This window comes from Haliotis rubra, unplaced genomic scaffold (assembly GCF_003918875.1).
Source record: "Haliotis rubra isolate DU_JTF1 unplaced genomic scaffold, ASM391887v1 Scf845, whole genome shotgun sequence".
NCBI classification, from domain to species: Eukaryota; Metazoa; Mollusca; class Gastropoda; order Lepetellida; family Haliotidae; genus Haliotis; species Haliotis rubra.
The window spans coordinates 229,311-247,023 of NW_025767574.1; the positions used below are offsets into that span (position 1 = coordinate 229,311).

A 17,713-nucleotide genomic window follows, 5' to 3' on the forward strand; every position below is an offset into this window, starting at 1 on the left:
AATGCAATGGCCAGTTGTGGAAGTGTCTGATTCGTGTTTCGAAGTTGGCTACGTCCATCGAGTTCATCCCACAGGTGCTCTATCGGGTTTTAGATCTGGTGATCAGGAAGGCCATGGCAAGACACTGATTTTTAGAATTGATGCGTAATGCGTGACGCGTGCCGTGTGTGAAGTATCGTTGTCATGCTGGGCCCAGCTCCCTCTGTCGGTCCATAATCAGAAGCATGTGACGTGCAAGGACTTCGTTGATGTACCGATTTGCTGTCAAATTGCCCTGAACCACCACTACATCAGATCTTTGATCTTTTGCCTTCCATCTCGCCGGTGAAAAGAAATCGTTATTCATCACTGCAAATAGACTCGCCTCAAGTTTCTAAGGTTCCAGTTTCCGGACTTTCCAGAGTGATTGCGCCGATGGAAGTCTCTGAAAACAGGAGCGACAACTGGCCTTCTTAATTGATCGAACCACTTCACGCAATCGATCGGATTGATCGGACAGTTTGATCGGAAATTGTTCAGGGATGCCTTGTGCAGTATCCACGGCTGTGGAAAACGATGAGGCAAGTGAGCAACTCGGATGTAGTCGTCCTAGGCTTGGGCGGTAACTCTTGGACAGCGCTTCTCGGGCGATTTTGTTCAGAGTTGGTTTGCGGGAAACGATCCTAAAGGCGAGAATGGTGCTCTGATGAACGTTGAAATGTCGGTCCAGCTGCAAGCTGCGGCTCCCCAGCTTCAAGGTGGCCTATGGCGATGTTTCAATTCGCTGCACTCAGTCGTGGCTGATGATTTTTCTCTTTTCCCAAGCAAACACAGAATGACAAACTTAGGAGGCACAACGTTTGCCTTTTTATAGTGAATGCTACTGCAGGCTTTTCCGTTTGCGCGTGTATTTTGGCTTTGCATGCTTTTTGGTGACGTTTTGGCGAATATTTCTACAAACGCTAGGAAAGAAGGAAAAATTCAAGAGTTGCCGCGTTTTGGCGCTGACACTGTCTACAATCACACAAAGAGATGACGTTTTGTGAAAGAAATGTACACTTGGTATTTGTCTGAACCCAGGCAGTACGTTGATTGTCTGAAGGTCCTGGGTATATTGTACAAGATCGCAGTAAGCAGCAGATGCTGGTGTTTGTCTGAACCCAGGCAGTACGTTGATTGTCTGAAGGTCCTGGGTATATTGTACAAGATCGCAGTAAGCAGCAGATGCTGGTGTTTGTCTGAACCCAGGCAGTACGTTGATTGTCTGAAGGTCCTGGGTATATTGTACAAGATCGCAGTAATGCAGCAGATGCTGGTATTTGTCTGAACCCAGGCAGTACGTTGATTGTCTGAAGGTCCTGGGTATATTGTACAAGATCGCAGTATGCAGCAGATGCTGGTGTTTGTCTGAACCCAGGCCAGTACGTTGATTGTCTGAAGGTCCTGGGTATATTGTACAAGATCGCAGTAAGCAGCAGATGCTGGTGTTTGTCTGAACCCAGGCCATACGTTGATTGTCTGAAGGTCCTGGGTATATTGTACAAGATCGCAGTATGCAGCAGATGCTGGTGTTTGTCTGAACCCAGGCAGTACGTTGATTGTCTGAAGGCCCTGGGTATATTGTACAAGATCGCAGTATGCAGCAGATGCTGGTATTTGTCTGAACCCAGGCAGTACGTTGATTGTCTGAAGGTCCTGGGTATATTGTACAAGATCGCAGTAAGCAGCAGATGCTGGTATTTGTCTGAACCCAGGCAGTACGTTGATTGTCTGAAGGTCCTGGGTATATTGTACAAGATCGCAGTAAGCAGCAGATGCTGGTATTTGTCTGAACCCAGGCCATACGTTGATTGTCTGAAGGTCCTGGGTATATTGTACAAGATCGCAGTATGCAGCAGATGCTGGTATTTGTCTGAACCCAGGCCATACGTTGATTGTCTGAAGGTCCTGGGTATATTGTACAAGATCGCAGTATGCAGCAGATGCTGGTATTTGTCTGAACCCAGGCAGTACGTTGATTGTCTGAAGGTCCTGGGTATATTGTACAAGATCGCAGTAAGCAGCAGATGCTGGTATTTGTCTGAACCCAGGCAGTACGTTGATTGTCTGAAGGCCCTGGGTATATTGTACAAGATCGCAGTATGCAGCAGATGCTGGTATTTGTCTGAACCCAGGCAGTACGTTGATTGTCTGAAGGTCCTGGGTATATTGTACAAGATCGCAGTAAGCAGCAGATGCTGGTATTTGTCTGAACCCAGGCAGTACGTTGATTGTCTGAAGGTCCTGGGTATATTGTACAAGATCGCAGTAAGCAGCAGATGCTGGTATTTGTCTGAACCCAGGCAGTACGTTGATTGTCTGAAGGCCCTGGGTATATTGTACAAGATCGCAGTAAGCAGCAGATGCTGGTATTTGTCTGAACCCAGGCAGTACGTTGATTGTCTGAAGGCCCTGGGTATATTGTACAAGATCGCAGTATGCAGCAGATGCTGGTATTTGTCTGAACCCAGGCAGTACGTTGATTGTCTGAAGGTCCTGGGTATATTGTACAAGATCGCAGTATGCAGCAGATGCTGGTATTTGTCTGAACCCAGGCAGTACGTTGATTGTCTGAAGGTCCTGGGTATATTGTACAAGATCGCAGTAAGCAGCAGATGCTGGTATTTGTCTGAACCCAGGCAGTACGTTGATTGTCTGAAGGCCCTGGGTATATTGTACAAGATCGCAGTAAGCAGCAGATGCTGGTATTTGTCTGAACCCAGGCCATACGTTGATTGTCTGAAGGTCCTGGGTATATTGTACAAGATCGCAGTATGCAGCAGATGCTGGTATTTGTCTGAACCCAGGCAGTACGTTGATTGTCTGAAGGCCCTGGGTATATTGTACAAGATCGCAGTAAGCAGCAGATGCTGGTATTTGTCTGAACCCAGGCCATACGTTGATTGTCTGAAGGTCCTGGGTATATTGTACAAGATCGCAGTAAGCAGCAGATGCTGGTATTTGTCTGAACCCAGGCAGTACGTTGATTGTCTGAAGGCCCTGGGTATATTGTACAAGATCGCAGTATGCAGCAGATGCTGGTATTTGTCTGAACCCAGGCAGTACGTTGATTGTCTGAAGGCCCTGGGTATATTGTACAAGATCGCAGTAAGCAGCAGATGCTGGTATTTGTCTGAACCCAGGCAGTACGTTGATTGTCTGAAGGCCCTGGGTATATTGTACAAGATCGCAGTAAGCAGCAGATGCTGGTATTTGTCTGAACCCAGGCCAGTACGTTGATTGTCTGAAGGTCCTGGGTATATTGTACAAGATCGCAGTATGCAGCAGATGCTGGTATTTGTCTGAACCCAGGCAGTACGTTGATTGTCTGAAGGCCCTGGGTATATTGTACAAGATCGCAGTAAGCAGCAGATGCTGGTATTTGTCTGAACCCAGGCAGTACGTTGATTGTCTGAAGGTCCTGGGTATATTGTACAAGATCGCAGTAAGCAGCAGATGCTGGTATTTGTCTGAACCCAGGCAGTACGTTGATTGTCTGAAGGCCCTGGGTATATTGTACAAGATCGCAGTATGCAGCAGATGCTGGTATTTGTCTGAACCCAGGCAGTACGTTGATTGTCTGAAGGTCCTGGGTATATTGTACAAGATCGCAGTAAGCAGCAGATGCTGGTATTTGTCTGAACCCAGGCAGTACGTTGATTGTCTGAAGGCCCTGGGTATATTGTACAAGATCGCAGTAAGCAGCAGATGCTGGTATTTGTCTGAACCCAGGCAGTACGTTGATTGTCTGAAGGCCCTGGGTATATTGTACAAGATCGCAGTATGCAGCAGATGCTGGTATTTGTCTGAACCCAGGCAGTACGTTGATTGTCTGAAGGCCCTGGGTATATTGTACAAGATCGCAGTAAGCAGCAGATGCTGGTATTTGTCTGAACCCAGGCAGTACGTTGATTGTCTGAAGGTCCTGGGTATATTGTACAAGATCGCAGTAAGCAGCAGATGCTGGTATTTGTCTGAACCCAGGCAGTACGTTGATTGTCTGAAGGCCCTGGGTATATTGTACAAGATCGCAGTATGCAGCAGATGCTGGTATTTGTCTGAACCCAGGCAGTACGTTGATTGTCTGAAGGCCCTGGGTATATTGTACAAGATCGCAGTAAGCAGCAGATGCTGGTATTTGTCTGAACCCAGGCAGTACGTTGATTGTCTGAAGGCCCTGGGTATATTGTACAAGATCGCAGTAAGCAGCAGATGCTGGTATTTGTCTGAACCCAGGCCATACGTTGATTGTCTGAAGGTCCTGGGTATATTGTACAAGATCGCAGTAAGCAGCAGATGCTGGTATTTGTCTGAACCCAGGCCATACGTTGATTGTCTGAAGGCCCTGGGTATATTGTACAAGATCGCAGTAAGCAGCAGATGCTGGTATTTGTCTGAACCCAGGCAGTACGTTGATTGTCTGAAGGTCCTGGGTATATTGTACAAGATCGCAGTAAGCAGCAGATGCTGGTATTTGTCTGAACCCAGGCAGTACGTTGATTGTCTGAAGGCCCTGGGTATATTGTACAAGATCGCAGTATGCAGCAGATGCTGGTATTTGTCTGAACCCAGGCAGTACGTTGATTGTCTGAAGGCCCTGGGTATATTGTACAAGATCGCAGTAAGCAGCAGATGCTGGTATTTGTCTGAACCCAGGCAGTACGTTGATTGTCTGAAGGCCCTGGGTATATTGTACAAGATCGCAGTATGCAGCAGATGCTGGTATTTGTCTGAACCCAGGCAGTACGTTGATTGTCTGAAGGTCCTGGGTATATTGTACAAGATCGCAGTATGCAGCAGATGCTGGTATTTGTCTGAACCCAGGCAGTACGTTGATTGTCTGAAGGCCCTGGGTATATTGTACAAGATCGCAGTAAGCAGCAGATGCTGGTATTTGTCTGAACCCAGGCCATACGTTGATTGTCTGAAGGTCCTGGGTATATTGTACAAGATCGCAGTAAGCAGCAGATGCTGGTATTTGTCTGAACCCAGGCCATACGTTGATTGTCTGAAGGTCCTGGGTATATTGTACAAGATCGCAGTATGCAGCAGATGCTGGTATTTGTCTGAACCCAGGCAGTACGTTGATTGTCTGAAGGTCCTGGGTATATTGTACAAGATCGCAGTATGCAGCAGATGCTGGTATTTGTCTGAACCCAGGCAGTACGTTGATTGTCTGAAGGCCCTGGGTATATTGTACAAGATCGCAGTATGCAGCAGATGCTGGTATTTGTCTGAACCCAGGCAGTACGTTGATTGTCTGAAGGCCCTGGGTATATTGTACAAGATCGCAGTAAGCAGCAGATGCTGGTATTTGTCTGAACCCAGGCAGTACGTTGATTGTCTGAAGGTCCTGGGTATATTGTACAAGATCGCAGTAAGCAGCAGATGCTGGTATTTGTCTGAACCCAGGCAGTACGTTGATTGTCTGAAGGTCCTGGGTATATTGTACAAGATCGCAGTAAGCAGCAGATGCTGGTATTTGTCTGAACCCAGGCAGTACGTTGATTGTCTGAAGGCCCTGGGTATATTGTACAAGATCGCAGTAAGCAGCAGATGCTGGTATTTGTCTGAACCCAGGCAGTACGTTGATTGTCTGAAGGCCTGGGTATATTGTACAAGATCGCAGTATGCAGCAGATGCTGGTATTTGTCTGAACCCAGGCAGTACGTTGATTGTCTGAAGGCCCTGGGTATATTGTACAAGATCGCAGTATGCAGCAGATGCTGGTATTTGTCTGAACCCAGGCAGTACGTTGATTGTCTGAAGGTCCTGGGTATATTGTACAAGATCGCAGTAAGCAGCAGATGCTGGTATTTGTCTGAACCCAGGCAGTACGTTGATTGTCTGAAGGTCCTCGGGTATATTGTACAAGATCGCAGTAAGCAGCAGATGCTGGTGTTTGTCTGAACCCAGGCCATACGTTGATTGTCTGAAGGTCCTGGGTATATTGTACAAGATCGCAGTATGCAGCAGATGCTGGTATTTGTCTGAACCCAGGCCATACGTTGATTGTCTGAAGGCCCTGGGTATATTGTACAAGATCGCAGTAAGCAGCAGATGCTGGTATTTGTCTGAACCCAGGCAGTACGTTGATTGTCTGAAGGTCCCGGGTATATTTTACAAGATCGCAGTAAGCAGCAGATGCTGGTGTTTGTCTGAACCCAGGCTGTACGTTGATTGTCTGAAGGCCCTGGGTATATTGTACAAGATCGCAGTATGCAGCAGATGCTGGTATTTGTCTGAACCCAGGCAGTACGTTGATTGTCTGAAGGTCCTCGGTATATTGTACAAGATCGCAGTAAGCAGCAGATGCTGGTATTTGTCTGAACCCAGGCAGTACGTTGATTGTCTGAAGGCCCTGGGTATATTGTACAAGATCGCAGCATGCAGCAGATGCTGGTATTTGTCTGAACCCAGGCAGTACGTTGATTGTCTGAAGGTCCTGGGTATATTGTACAAGATCGCAGTATGCAGCAGATGCTGGTATTTGTCTGAACCCAGGCAGTACGTTGATTGTCTGAAGGTCCTGGGTATATTGTACAAGATCGCAGTATGCAGCAGATGCTGGTGTTTTGTCTGAACCCAGGCAGTACGTTGATTGTCTGAAGGTCCTGGGTATATTGTACAAGATCGCAGTATGCAGCAGATGCTGGTATTTGTCTGAACCCAGGCAGTACGTTGATTGTCTGATTGTCTGAAGGCCCTGGGTATATTGTACAAGATCGCAGTATGCAGCAGATGCTGGTATTTGTCTGAACCTAGGCAGTACGTTGATTGTCTGAAGGTCCTGGTATATTGTACAAGATCGCAGTATGCAGCAGATGCTGGTATTTGTCTGAACCCAGGCAGTACGTTGATTGTCTGAAGGTCCTGGGTATATTGTACAAGATCGCAGTATGCAGCAGATGCTGGTATTTGTCTGAACCCAGGCAGTACGTTGATTGTCTGAAGGTCCTGGGTATATTGTACAAGATCGCAGTATGCAGCAGATGCTGGTATTTGTCTGAACCCAGGCAGTACGTTGATTGTCTGAAGGTCCTGGGTATATTGTACAAGATCGCAGTATGCAGCAGATGCTGGTATTTGTCTGAACCCAGGCAGTACGTTGATTGTCTGAAGGTCCTGGGTATATTGTATAAGATCGCAGTAAGCAGCAGAGATGCTGGTATTTGTCTGAACCCAGGCAGTACGTTGATTGTCTGAAGGTCCTGGGTATATTGTACAAGATCGCAGTATGCAGCAGATGCTGGTATTTGTCTGAACCCAGGCAGTACGTTGATTGTCTGAAGGTCCTGGGTATATTGTACAAGATCGCAGTATGCAGCAGATGCTGGTATTTGTCTGAACCCAGGCAGTACGTTGATTGTCTGAAGGTCCTGGGTATATTGTACAAGATCGCAGTATGCAGCAGATGCTGGTATTTGTCTGAACCCAGGCAGTACGTTGATTGTCTGAAGGTCCTGGGTATATTGTACAAGATCGCAGTATGCAGCAGATGCTGGTATTTGTCTGAACCCAGGCAGTACGTTGATTGTCTGAAGGTCCTGGGTATATTGTACAAGATCGCAGTATGCAGCAGATGCTGGTATTTGTCTGAACCCAGGCAGTACGTTGATTGTCTGAAGGTCCTGGGTATATTGTACAAGATCGCAGTATGCAGCAGATGCTGGTATTTGTCTGAACCCAGGCAGTACGTTGATTGTCTGAAGGTCCTGGGTATATTGTACAAGATCGCAGTAAAGCAGCAGATGCTGGTATTTGTCTGAACCCAGGCCATACGTTGATTGTCTGAAGGTCCTGGGTATATTGTACAAGATCGCAGTATGCAGCAGATGCTGGTATTTGTCTGAACCCAGGCCATACGTTGATTGTCTTAAGGCCCTGGGTATATTGTACAAGATCGCAGTAAGCAGCAGATGCTGGTATTTGTCTGAACCCAGGCCATACGTTGATTGTCTGAAGGTCCCGGGTATATTTTACAAGATCGCAGTATGCAGCAGATGCTGGTATTTGTCTGAACCCAGGCTGTACGTTGATTGTCTGAAGGCCCTGGGTATATTGTACAAGATCGCAGTATGCAGCAGATGCTGGTATTTGTCTGAACCCAGGCAGTACGTTGATTGTCTGAAGGCCTGGGATATATTGTACAAGATCGCAGTAAGCAGCAGATGCTGGTATTTGTCTGAACCCAGGCCATACGTTGATTGTCTGAAGGCCCTGGGTATATTGTACAAGATCGCAGCGCAGCAGATGCTGGTATTTGTCTGAACCCAGGCCATACGTTGATTGTCTGAAGGTCCTGGGTATATTGTACAAGATCGCAGGTAAGCAGCAGATGCTGGTATTTGTCTGAACCCAGGCCATACGTTGATTGTCTGAAGGTCCTGGGTATATTGTACAAGATCGCAGTAAGCAGCAGATGCTGGTATTTGTCTGAACCCAGGCCATACGTTGATTGTCTGAAGGTCCTGTATATTTTACAAGATCGCAGTAAGCAGCAGATGCTGGTATTTGTCTGAACCCAGGCTGCACGTTGATTGTCTGAAGGCCCTGGGTATATTGTACAAGATCGCAGTATGCAGCAGATGCTGGTATTTGTCTGAACCCAGGCCATACGTTGATTATCTGAAGGCCCTGGGTATATTGTACAAGATCGCAGTAAGCAGCAGATGCTGGTATTTGTCTGAACCCAGGCAGTACGTTGATTGTCTGAAGGCCTGGGTATATTGTACAAGATCGCAGTAAGCAGCAGATGCTGGTATTTGTCTGAACCCAGGCCATACGTTGATTGTCTGAAGGCCCTGGGTATATTGTACAAGATCGCAGTAAGCAGCAGATGCTGGTATTTGTCTGAACCCAGGCCATACGTTGATTGTCTGAAGGCCCTGGGTATATTGTACAAGATCGCAGTAAGCAGCAAATGCTGGTATTTGTCTGAACCCAGGCAGTACGTTGATTGTCTGAAGGCCCTGGGTATATTGTACAAGATCGCAGTAAGCAGCAAATGCTGGTATTTGTCTGAACCCAGGCAGTACGTTGATTGTCTGAAGGCCCTGGGTATATTGTACAAGATCGCAGTATGCAGAAGATGCTCGTATATGCAGTAACGATTAATGTTTCACTATTAGTGGTAATTACAAAGTCTATCGCAAAAGAACAAAACGAAATATGAACTGCAACACATGTCACGAATATCTAAATGTGATTCTGTGTACGTTAAAATAGAGGGTGTGTGTTATTTGGATCAGAATTAATCTGAGTTACTGACAAATCTATTTTAAATGGTTTATAACATTTGCCATTCATTGCAGATTTGCGTTTGTAAATAGCGGACCCATTTGTAGTGAATTATTACCTATTTATGAACGGTTAATGTGTATTTGAAGTTTTAAATATTCTTATAGTTACATTTCTAAGCAATGTGATATTTTAACTTAACATACAGCTATAGTGTCATGTTTATTATGTATATAAGGCTGAAGTAATATGTGATGATTTACGCTTGGTATCGCAGCACTGAACGCTTCGGCCTCAATATAGTGTGTTGATGCTTTAACAACACAGTGTTAGTAGTCACAGTGTCCTTACATATTGAATATAAATATTTGATAAGAATTGACTTGGAAATCCAAAGGAATGTATGCAACAAAGAGAAACCCTCTTTTTCCCTGTCGTTACGCTTTCTAGAAATGTTATATTCTATCCATGCCAGTATGTAACCTGTCTAATTAGACATCAATTACACGTTGTTGTTGTTGTTGTTGTGGTTAATCTCTGCTTGTCACTACCTACAATGCATATATACTTCTCATCAGCTGGTCACCTCTAGCTTGACAACGGTGTAAGAAATATATATATCTGCTTTGGTAACAACAAACATTCACAGCCATAATCTCACCGGTTACAGAGATTTCATAAACGCTGTAATTCTGTAGTACTACAGGCTAGAATGCAGTTTACCGGGGGGCAACTATCGCGTTATAGCGCGACCGATGTCTCGATATATCCGGGGTTCGAACCCACACAATAAGCAGTGAGATGGATACTAGGCGCTATATACATGAATTATTGTTATTTTTATTATTCTCTCTGCTAAGTGAAAATTGGCACAGATCCCACGGCCGAAAGCTATGAAAACACAATAAAAATTAGAAAGTAGTCAAAAATAACACGTTATATTTAGGATTTGTGTTCCTGACTTTGAGTGTGGGTTCGAATCACAGATGGCATTCAAGTCTCAAAAGTACTTGAATCTGAGAAAATGTAATCCCAAATATAACACATGGTACTCTGTAACAATAAAATATTTAAATATATTTAAAGCTTTTCTGGATATTATAAATCGAGTTTGTCTCGCAACTGGTTGTTTCAGCACGTCTCACTGGTCAGGTTAGATAGCACACATGCTATATATGTTTATTATATTCATGGTTCATTAAAAACATTCAGGTTAGTTAGACAACAATCCATCACTCAACATACTGTCTGCTAATCCTTTGAACAAAGTATTTTGCATTTACACAGGCGCCGAGATGTGGGTGTATTCCCGTCTGTTTTAGTAAAACTGCATATCTGAATATGTTTACAAATCTACAGTACAGGATGACAGCATTATCGGTTTGATAAAAGAGTTTTTGCAACTCAACTGACAACTTCTCTCTCGTTACACTTCCACGTGCATATTATATAACATTTAATACATTCACAACATCAAGCCATATTAGAGCCCATCCTTAGATTAAACATTTACACCAGACGTGCGAAGGCAGGTGTGAACATCTTTCAGTCTCGGTAATCCAAGGGCCGTCACCACTGATAAAAATTACCTGTAATAAAGTGAATGACGACGGGGACTAATACTATAGGACGTGGCTGACAAGAATGGAATAGTGCAGTTGGCCTACAATAGTGAGAGTCGTTGCTGTTTTGAGTACATTGAGTGAACTTCATTGGTACACAAAGTCTTTGTACACGTATGATAAACACGCCAAGCACGACATCCAGTGCAGCAATAGGTACGAACGCGGATGCCACTTTTATGCCCCAGGTGATATTGTATTGATGCACAAGTCATAAATATTAGCAATGTAGTTCACAGTATATGCAGTGTCAGGTTATTGTGACATAAAGGTGATGTCTGTGGGTGTTTACCTCTGTGGTGAAAGTCATAAATGGAAGTCGCAGCTTTAGGTGGAAGGGAGGTAACTCTACTCTGCTAATTCCCAACATGATGGAACTATGTGAAGCCAACTCTCAGCAAACATAGGCCAGATATTGAGTGCACATACTTTCATGGCGCATTTACTGTATTACGTCCGTTCATGGTAATTTCACACCCCAATACCCTCCTCCCACTTCCCTTCCCCACCACAGACACACATCCAGGGTAGCCAGTACTTAATTTCAGAAGAGAAAAGTATGGCATTCTATGGTCGTTTCGTTTACATTCCAACAATATCACGGCGGAGACACCAAATGGGTTTCACACATTGTACCCATGTGGGGAATCGAACCCGGGTCTTTGGGGCGTCGTGGCTTAAGCGTTCGCTCGTCACGTGGAACACCCAGGTTCGATTCTGCACACGGGGACAATGTGTAAAGCCGATTTTCTTGTGTACCCCGCCGTGATATTGCTGGAATATTGCTAAAAGTGGCATTAAACCATCATAACTCACTTTCTCACTCCTAAAAATCGGTTTAAAATATCTCTTTGATTGTACCCGCTTTTCTCCCAGAGAAGTGCAACTTTCGAGAAGGAATAAAACATTGGGCTTTCGGAACAAAACTAATGATTATGATAACCAGCATGTAAATGTATATCATAATATAGGGCTTACTGTGTGTAATGTTGTTGTATTACGTGGACAATATGCTGTTAGTTTAGTGGGGAATAGTGGTATTCTATGCACGAGTTTAAGCTTTGACGATATCTTAGCACACCACGTGTTATGTCGGCTGAGGCCACTGACACCCACAAAACACATCGCCACCGACCGTGATGTAGGTGTTGGTGTTGGTGCTGGGTTTGTTGCTGCCGTTGCTCCTGGGTCACAAGACAGTCCACATCTATGTCAGCTCCAACTGATTAGACGGGAGGTCGGGGTGAGCAACAGTTCAGTAGGTAATGGTGGAATTTGATACGCCAGAGTTGTAGTTGTATCAAAACCAGAAACTAACGAGCACAGGACGAAAGGAAACATTACCACTAAAACAGAATATTTGACACATTTCAAATTTCCTTCCAGCTGAAGCAAATTATGTTAAACTTTGGCAATAATTATGCATATATTTTAACCATCAAACCCAAAAATATTTTTTGACAGATATCGCGATTCGGCAATATTCAAAGTAAAACATCGATGTATCGTGGCCCAGGATATCAGGATATACAACAGTTTTCACCTTTGTATCGATTCACTGTATCGGCTGCCCGTGGATTGATGCATCGATGCGTATCGATGAATCGTCACACCAGTAGCTCTCAGATCATTCTCTCTTTGGAGCTGGTCCTAATTTGGTGTTTAACGCCGTCTGTTTCGAAAGAGGTCTGTGGGACTGTTTTACCAGTTCCAGAACATATATATGATATTGTGGAGACATCACGTGACCTATGCCTCGTTTCCAGTGATGGAGACGGACCGGAAGTTGGGTGAAGGGGAGATAACATGTGAGTAGTTCGGATGGGGGCATCGTGTCCTTGGTGATGCTTCAATACGTTTTCTGTGTCACATGTGTCAATACATCACTCTAGTGTGATATTCATAATAGTAACATGAGACCCAGTTCATTTACCCTGGAGGTATAGTTCGATGTATGGATCCTGTACAGAGTTTTATTTAAAGGTTATCGTACAGCTACATACATATGATTTATCTCCATAACTTTTGTTTCTATAATATCAATAACTTCTCGTTCACTGCAATGGAAATGGTTTGTATTAGTTATGAATGTTATTCTTCACACAGGCCCTATGCTGGAATTGGACCCAGGAACAGCTCGGCGTCGTATAAGCGTATCTGGTCGGGTAGTTACCAACACTCCACCAACCACCCCTTCTCCTGATACAGGATGTCGGATACAAGAAATCACATCAGTTCTGGCGTCCAGACCTCTGATGGTCCGAAACAGCCCCGGTCAACAGTGCATCTATCAGGTAAACCTTGGGTTCTCTGTGAAAGGATGTATACCAGACAAGCGTATGATGCTAGAGACTGCTCTAACCCCCACCCCTGTAGGTGCTACCATCATTCAACGCACTGGACTGAGTATATGTGTTGTTACATGCCCAAACCACAAGCAGCAGCTGCGTCTCCGGGTTGCCTATAATAGCACCGTCCTCAGACACACCCACTCACCCAGTACAATGTTGGTCAGTCTTATGACCTGCGACTGTGTTTTGTACTGGATGGAGCTAACAACAAACTGTCAGTTATCAATGCTGCTGATAACACAGTGTACACCACTGTTACAGATGTAGATTTTGACAGACCCATGTGGGTTATGATGAGTGTTGGTTATCCCTACTATGTAGATGTAACAGGAGAAGTGATATCAGGCCACAACGTTACAGGATCCTTCAACGACTACAATCGGTAGAAAAGTCTTCATCATCAACATGACACTCTGCATGTACAACACAGACGTCATTGTCTGAACCCAGGCAAAACGTTGATTGTCTGAAGGTGTCGGGTATATTGCACAAGATCGCCATATGCAGCAGATGCTGGTATTTGTCTGAACCCAGGCAGTACGTTGATTGTCTGAAGGTCCCGGGTATATGGCACAAGAATGTTTTACTATTAGTGTTAATTCAAAAGTCTATCGCAAAAGAACAAATCGAAATATTAGCTGCTACACTTGTCACTAATATCTAGCTATGATTCTGTATACGTTAAAAAGTCAGGGTGTGTTATTTCGATCAGAATTTATCTGATTTTACTGTCTAAATCTGTTTTCAATCTGAGTATAAATTTTGGCATTCCTTGTAGATTTGCGTTTGTGAATAGCGGAACCGTTTGTAGTGAAATATTTCCAATTTATGAATGGTTAATATGTTTTTTGAAATGTAAAATATTCTTATAGCTACCAGATTTTTATTTCTAAGGAATGTGATATTTTAACTTACAAGTAATGAGTGCCATGTTTATCATGTATATATAAGACTGAAGTAATATGTGCTGTTTTCGCTTTGAACGCTTCCCCTCATTATAAGTGTGTTGATGCTTTACCAACACAGTGTTAGTAGTCACAATCCAAAGAATGTATTTCACAAAGAGAAACCCTCTTTTGTCCCTGTCGTGCTTTCTAGAAATGTTATATTCTATCCATGCCTGCGTGTAACCTGTCTTATTAGACATCAATTATTATGCCTCATATAAGTGTGAAAACTGGCACGGCTCCACGGCCGAGAGCTATGAAAACACATTTCTTTTAAAGAAAGTGGTCAAAAGTGACACATGTTATATTTAGGATTTGTGTTCCTGACTCTGAGCGAGGGTTCGAATCCCGGATGGCACTCAACTCTCAAAAAGTACAAGAATCGGAACTTTACTGAGAAAATGTAATCCCAAATGTAACACGTTACTCTTTGTAACAAAATAAAATATTTAAATATATTTAAAGCGTGTCTGGATATTATAACTCGAGTTTGTCTCGCAACTGGTTGTTTCAGCACGTCTCACTGGTCAGGTTAGATAGCACACATGCTATCTATGTTTATTATATTCAAGGTTCATTAAAAACGGAATCAGACAACAATCCATCACTCAACATACTATCTGCTAATCCTTTTGAAGAAAGTATTTTGCATTTACACAGGCGCCGAGATGTTGGTGTATTCCCGTCTGTTTTAGTAAGACTGCATATATGAATATGTTTTACAAATCTACAGTACAGGATGACAGTAAGATTTTTGCAACTCAACTGACCACTTCTCTCGTTACACTTCCACGTGCATATTATATAACATTTAATACATTCACCACATCAAACCATATTAGAGCCCATCCTTAGATTAAACATTTACACCAGAAGTGAGAAGGCAGGTGTGAACATCTTTCAGTCTCGGTAATCCGAGGGTCGTCACCACGAATAAAAACTACCTGTAATAAAGTGAATGACGACGAGGACTTATACCATAGGACGTGGCTGACAAGAATGGAGTAGTGCAATTGGCCTGCAATAGTGAGAGTCGTCGCTGTTTTGAGGTACATTGAGTGAACTTCATTTGTTAAACAAGTTTTGTGTACACGTATGATAAGCTCATCAAGCCGGGCATCCAGTGCAGCAATGTGTACGAACGTGGATGCCACTTTTATGTCCCAGGTGATATCGTATTGATGCACAAGTCATAAATATTTGCAATGCAGTTCACAGTATATGCAGTGTCAGGTCATTGTGACACAAAGGTGATGTCTGTGGGTGTTTACCTCTGTGGTGAAAGTCATAAATGGAGTCGCAGCTCTAGGTTGAAGGGAGGTAACTCTACTCTGCTAATTCCCAACATGATGGAACTATGTGTAGCTCAACTCTCAGCAAACATAGATCAGATACTGAGTGCTCATACTTTCATGGCGCACTTACTGTATGACGTCCGTCGTAGTAATTTCACCCTCCCCCACTTCCCCTTTCCCCACCACAGACAGACATCCAGGGTAGCCAGTAATTAATTTCAGAAGAGCAATGTATGGCATTTTCATGGGAGTTTCGTTACTATTCCAACAATATCACGGCGTGAGACACCAAGTGGGTTTCACCCATTGTACCTATGTGGGGAATCAGACCCGGGTCTTTGGGGCGTCGTGGCTTAAGCGTTCGCTTACCACGTGGAACACCCTGGTTCGATTCCGCACACGGGGACAATGTAAAGCCCATTTTCTTTGTGTTCCCTGCCGTGATATTGCTGGAATATTAACTAAAAGTGGCTTTTAAACCATCATAACTCACTTTCTCACTCTTAAAATCGGTTTAAAAACCGCTTTTACACGTTTTTCTCCCAGAGAAGTGCAACTTTCGAGGAAGGAATGAAACATTGGGCTTTCGGAACAAAACTATTGATTATGATAACCAGCATGTAAAATGCATATCATAATATAGTGTCTGCCTGTGTGTAAATGTGGTTGTATTACGTGGTCACTCCTGTCCACATCTATGCTTCGCAAGCCTCAAGGGATCAGACTGACGTCGAGTGACACCCCCGACCACATCATTGTCGGCGATGACGTAGATACTGGTGCTGTGACTGGGTCTGTTATTTGCCTCCAGGTCACTCTTAGACAGTCCACATCTATGTCAGCCACCAGGGATCAGACTGACGCCAGTGACACCCCGACCACATCACTGTCGACGATGAGGTAGATACTGGTGGTGTGTCTGGGTCTGTTGCTTGCCACCCAGGTCACTCCTGTCCACATCTATGTCAGCCTCAAGGGATCAGACTGACGCCAGTGACACCCCCTGACCACATCACTGTCGACGATGAGGTAGATACTGGGTGGTGTGTCTGCCGGGTCTGTTGTTGCCACCAGGTCACCCTGTCCACATCTATGTCAGCCTCAAGGATCAGTCTGACGTCAGTGACACCCTACGACCACATCACTGTCGGCGATGACGGAAGATACTGGTGCTGTGTTTGGTCTGTTGTTGCCTCCAGGTCACTCCTGTCCACATCTATGTCAGCCACCAGGGATCAGACTGACGCCAGCGACACCCGCGACCACATCACTGTCGGCGATGAGGGTAGATACACGGTGCTGTGTCTGGGTCTGTTGTTGCCTCCAGGTCTCTCCTGTCCACATCTATGTCAGACTCAAGGGATCAAGACTGACGTCAGTGGACACCTACGACCACATCACTGTCGGCGATGACGTAGATACTGGTGCTGTGACTGGGTCTGTTGTTGCCTCCAGGTCACTCCAAGACAGTCCACATCTATAGCGAGCCACCAGGAGGATCAGACTGACGTCAGTGACACCTACGACCACATCACTGTCGGCGATGACGTAGATACTGAGTGCTGTGTCTGGAATTATCCTGTTATTACCTCCAGGTCACTCCTGGAGCAGTCCCCTTCTATGTCAGCCACCAGGGATCAGACTGACGTCAGGATGACACTTACGACCACATCACTGTCGGCGATGACGTAGATACTGGTGAGTTGTGTCTGGGTCTGTTGTTGCCTCCAGTTTCACTCCAAGACGATCAACATCTATTCGTCAGCCACAAGGGGATCAGACTGACGTCAGTGACACCTACGAAACACATCACTGTCGGCGATGACGTAGATACGGGTACCGAGTCTGGGTTTGTTGTTACCTCCGGGTCGCACTTTCCGGAAGACAGTCCCATTCTGCGTCAGCCACCAGGGATCAGACTGACGTCAATTGATACCCGCGACCACATCACTGTCGGCGATGACGTAGATACTGGTGCTGTGTCTGGGTCTGTTGTTGCCTCCAGGTCACTCTTAGACAGTCCACATCTATGTCAGCCACCAGGGCATCAGACTGACGCCAGTGAGACACCCTACGACCACATCACTGTCGGCGGCGATGACGTAAATACTGGTGCTGTGTAATCTGGGTCTGTTTTATTTGCCTCCAGGTCCTCCCAAGACAGATCAACATCTATGTCAGCCACCAGGGATCGGAATGACGCCAGCGACACCCGCGAAAACATCGCATGCGGTGACGTA

General features: G+C 44.9%; 1 protein-coding gene and 1 long non-coding RNA gene across 2 annotated transcripts; both read left to right on the forward strand.

Moving 5' to 3' along the window:
* The first annotated feature begins 9,062 nt into the window (after positions 1–9,062).
* On the forward strand, positions 9,063–13,911 carry LOC124262565. The gene is made up of 3 exons (XR_006894634.1): positions 9,063–9,232; positions 10,053–10,054; positions 13,896–13,911. It is a non-coding gene; the product is annotated as an uncharacterized LOC124262565 (long non-coding RNA).
* On the forward strand, positions 12,419–13,804 carry LOC124262564. Its single transcript, XM_046697065.1, has 2 exons — positions 12,419–12,688; positions 12,987–13,804. Exons 1-2 carry the CDS (start codon positions 12,604–12,606, stop codon positions 13,496–13,498), a joined length of 597 nt encoding a protein of 198 aa, XP_046553021.1. The 5' UTR covers positions 12,419–12,603; the 3' UTR covers positions 13,499–13,804.
* Positions 13,912–17,713: the final 3,802 nt, after the last annotated feature.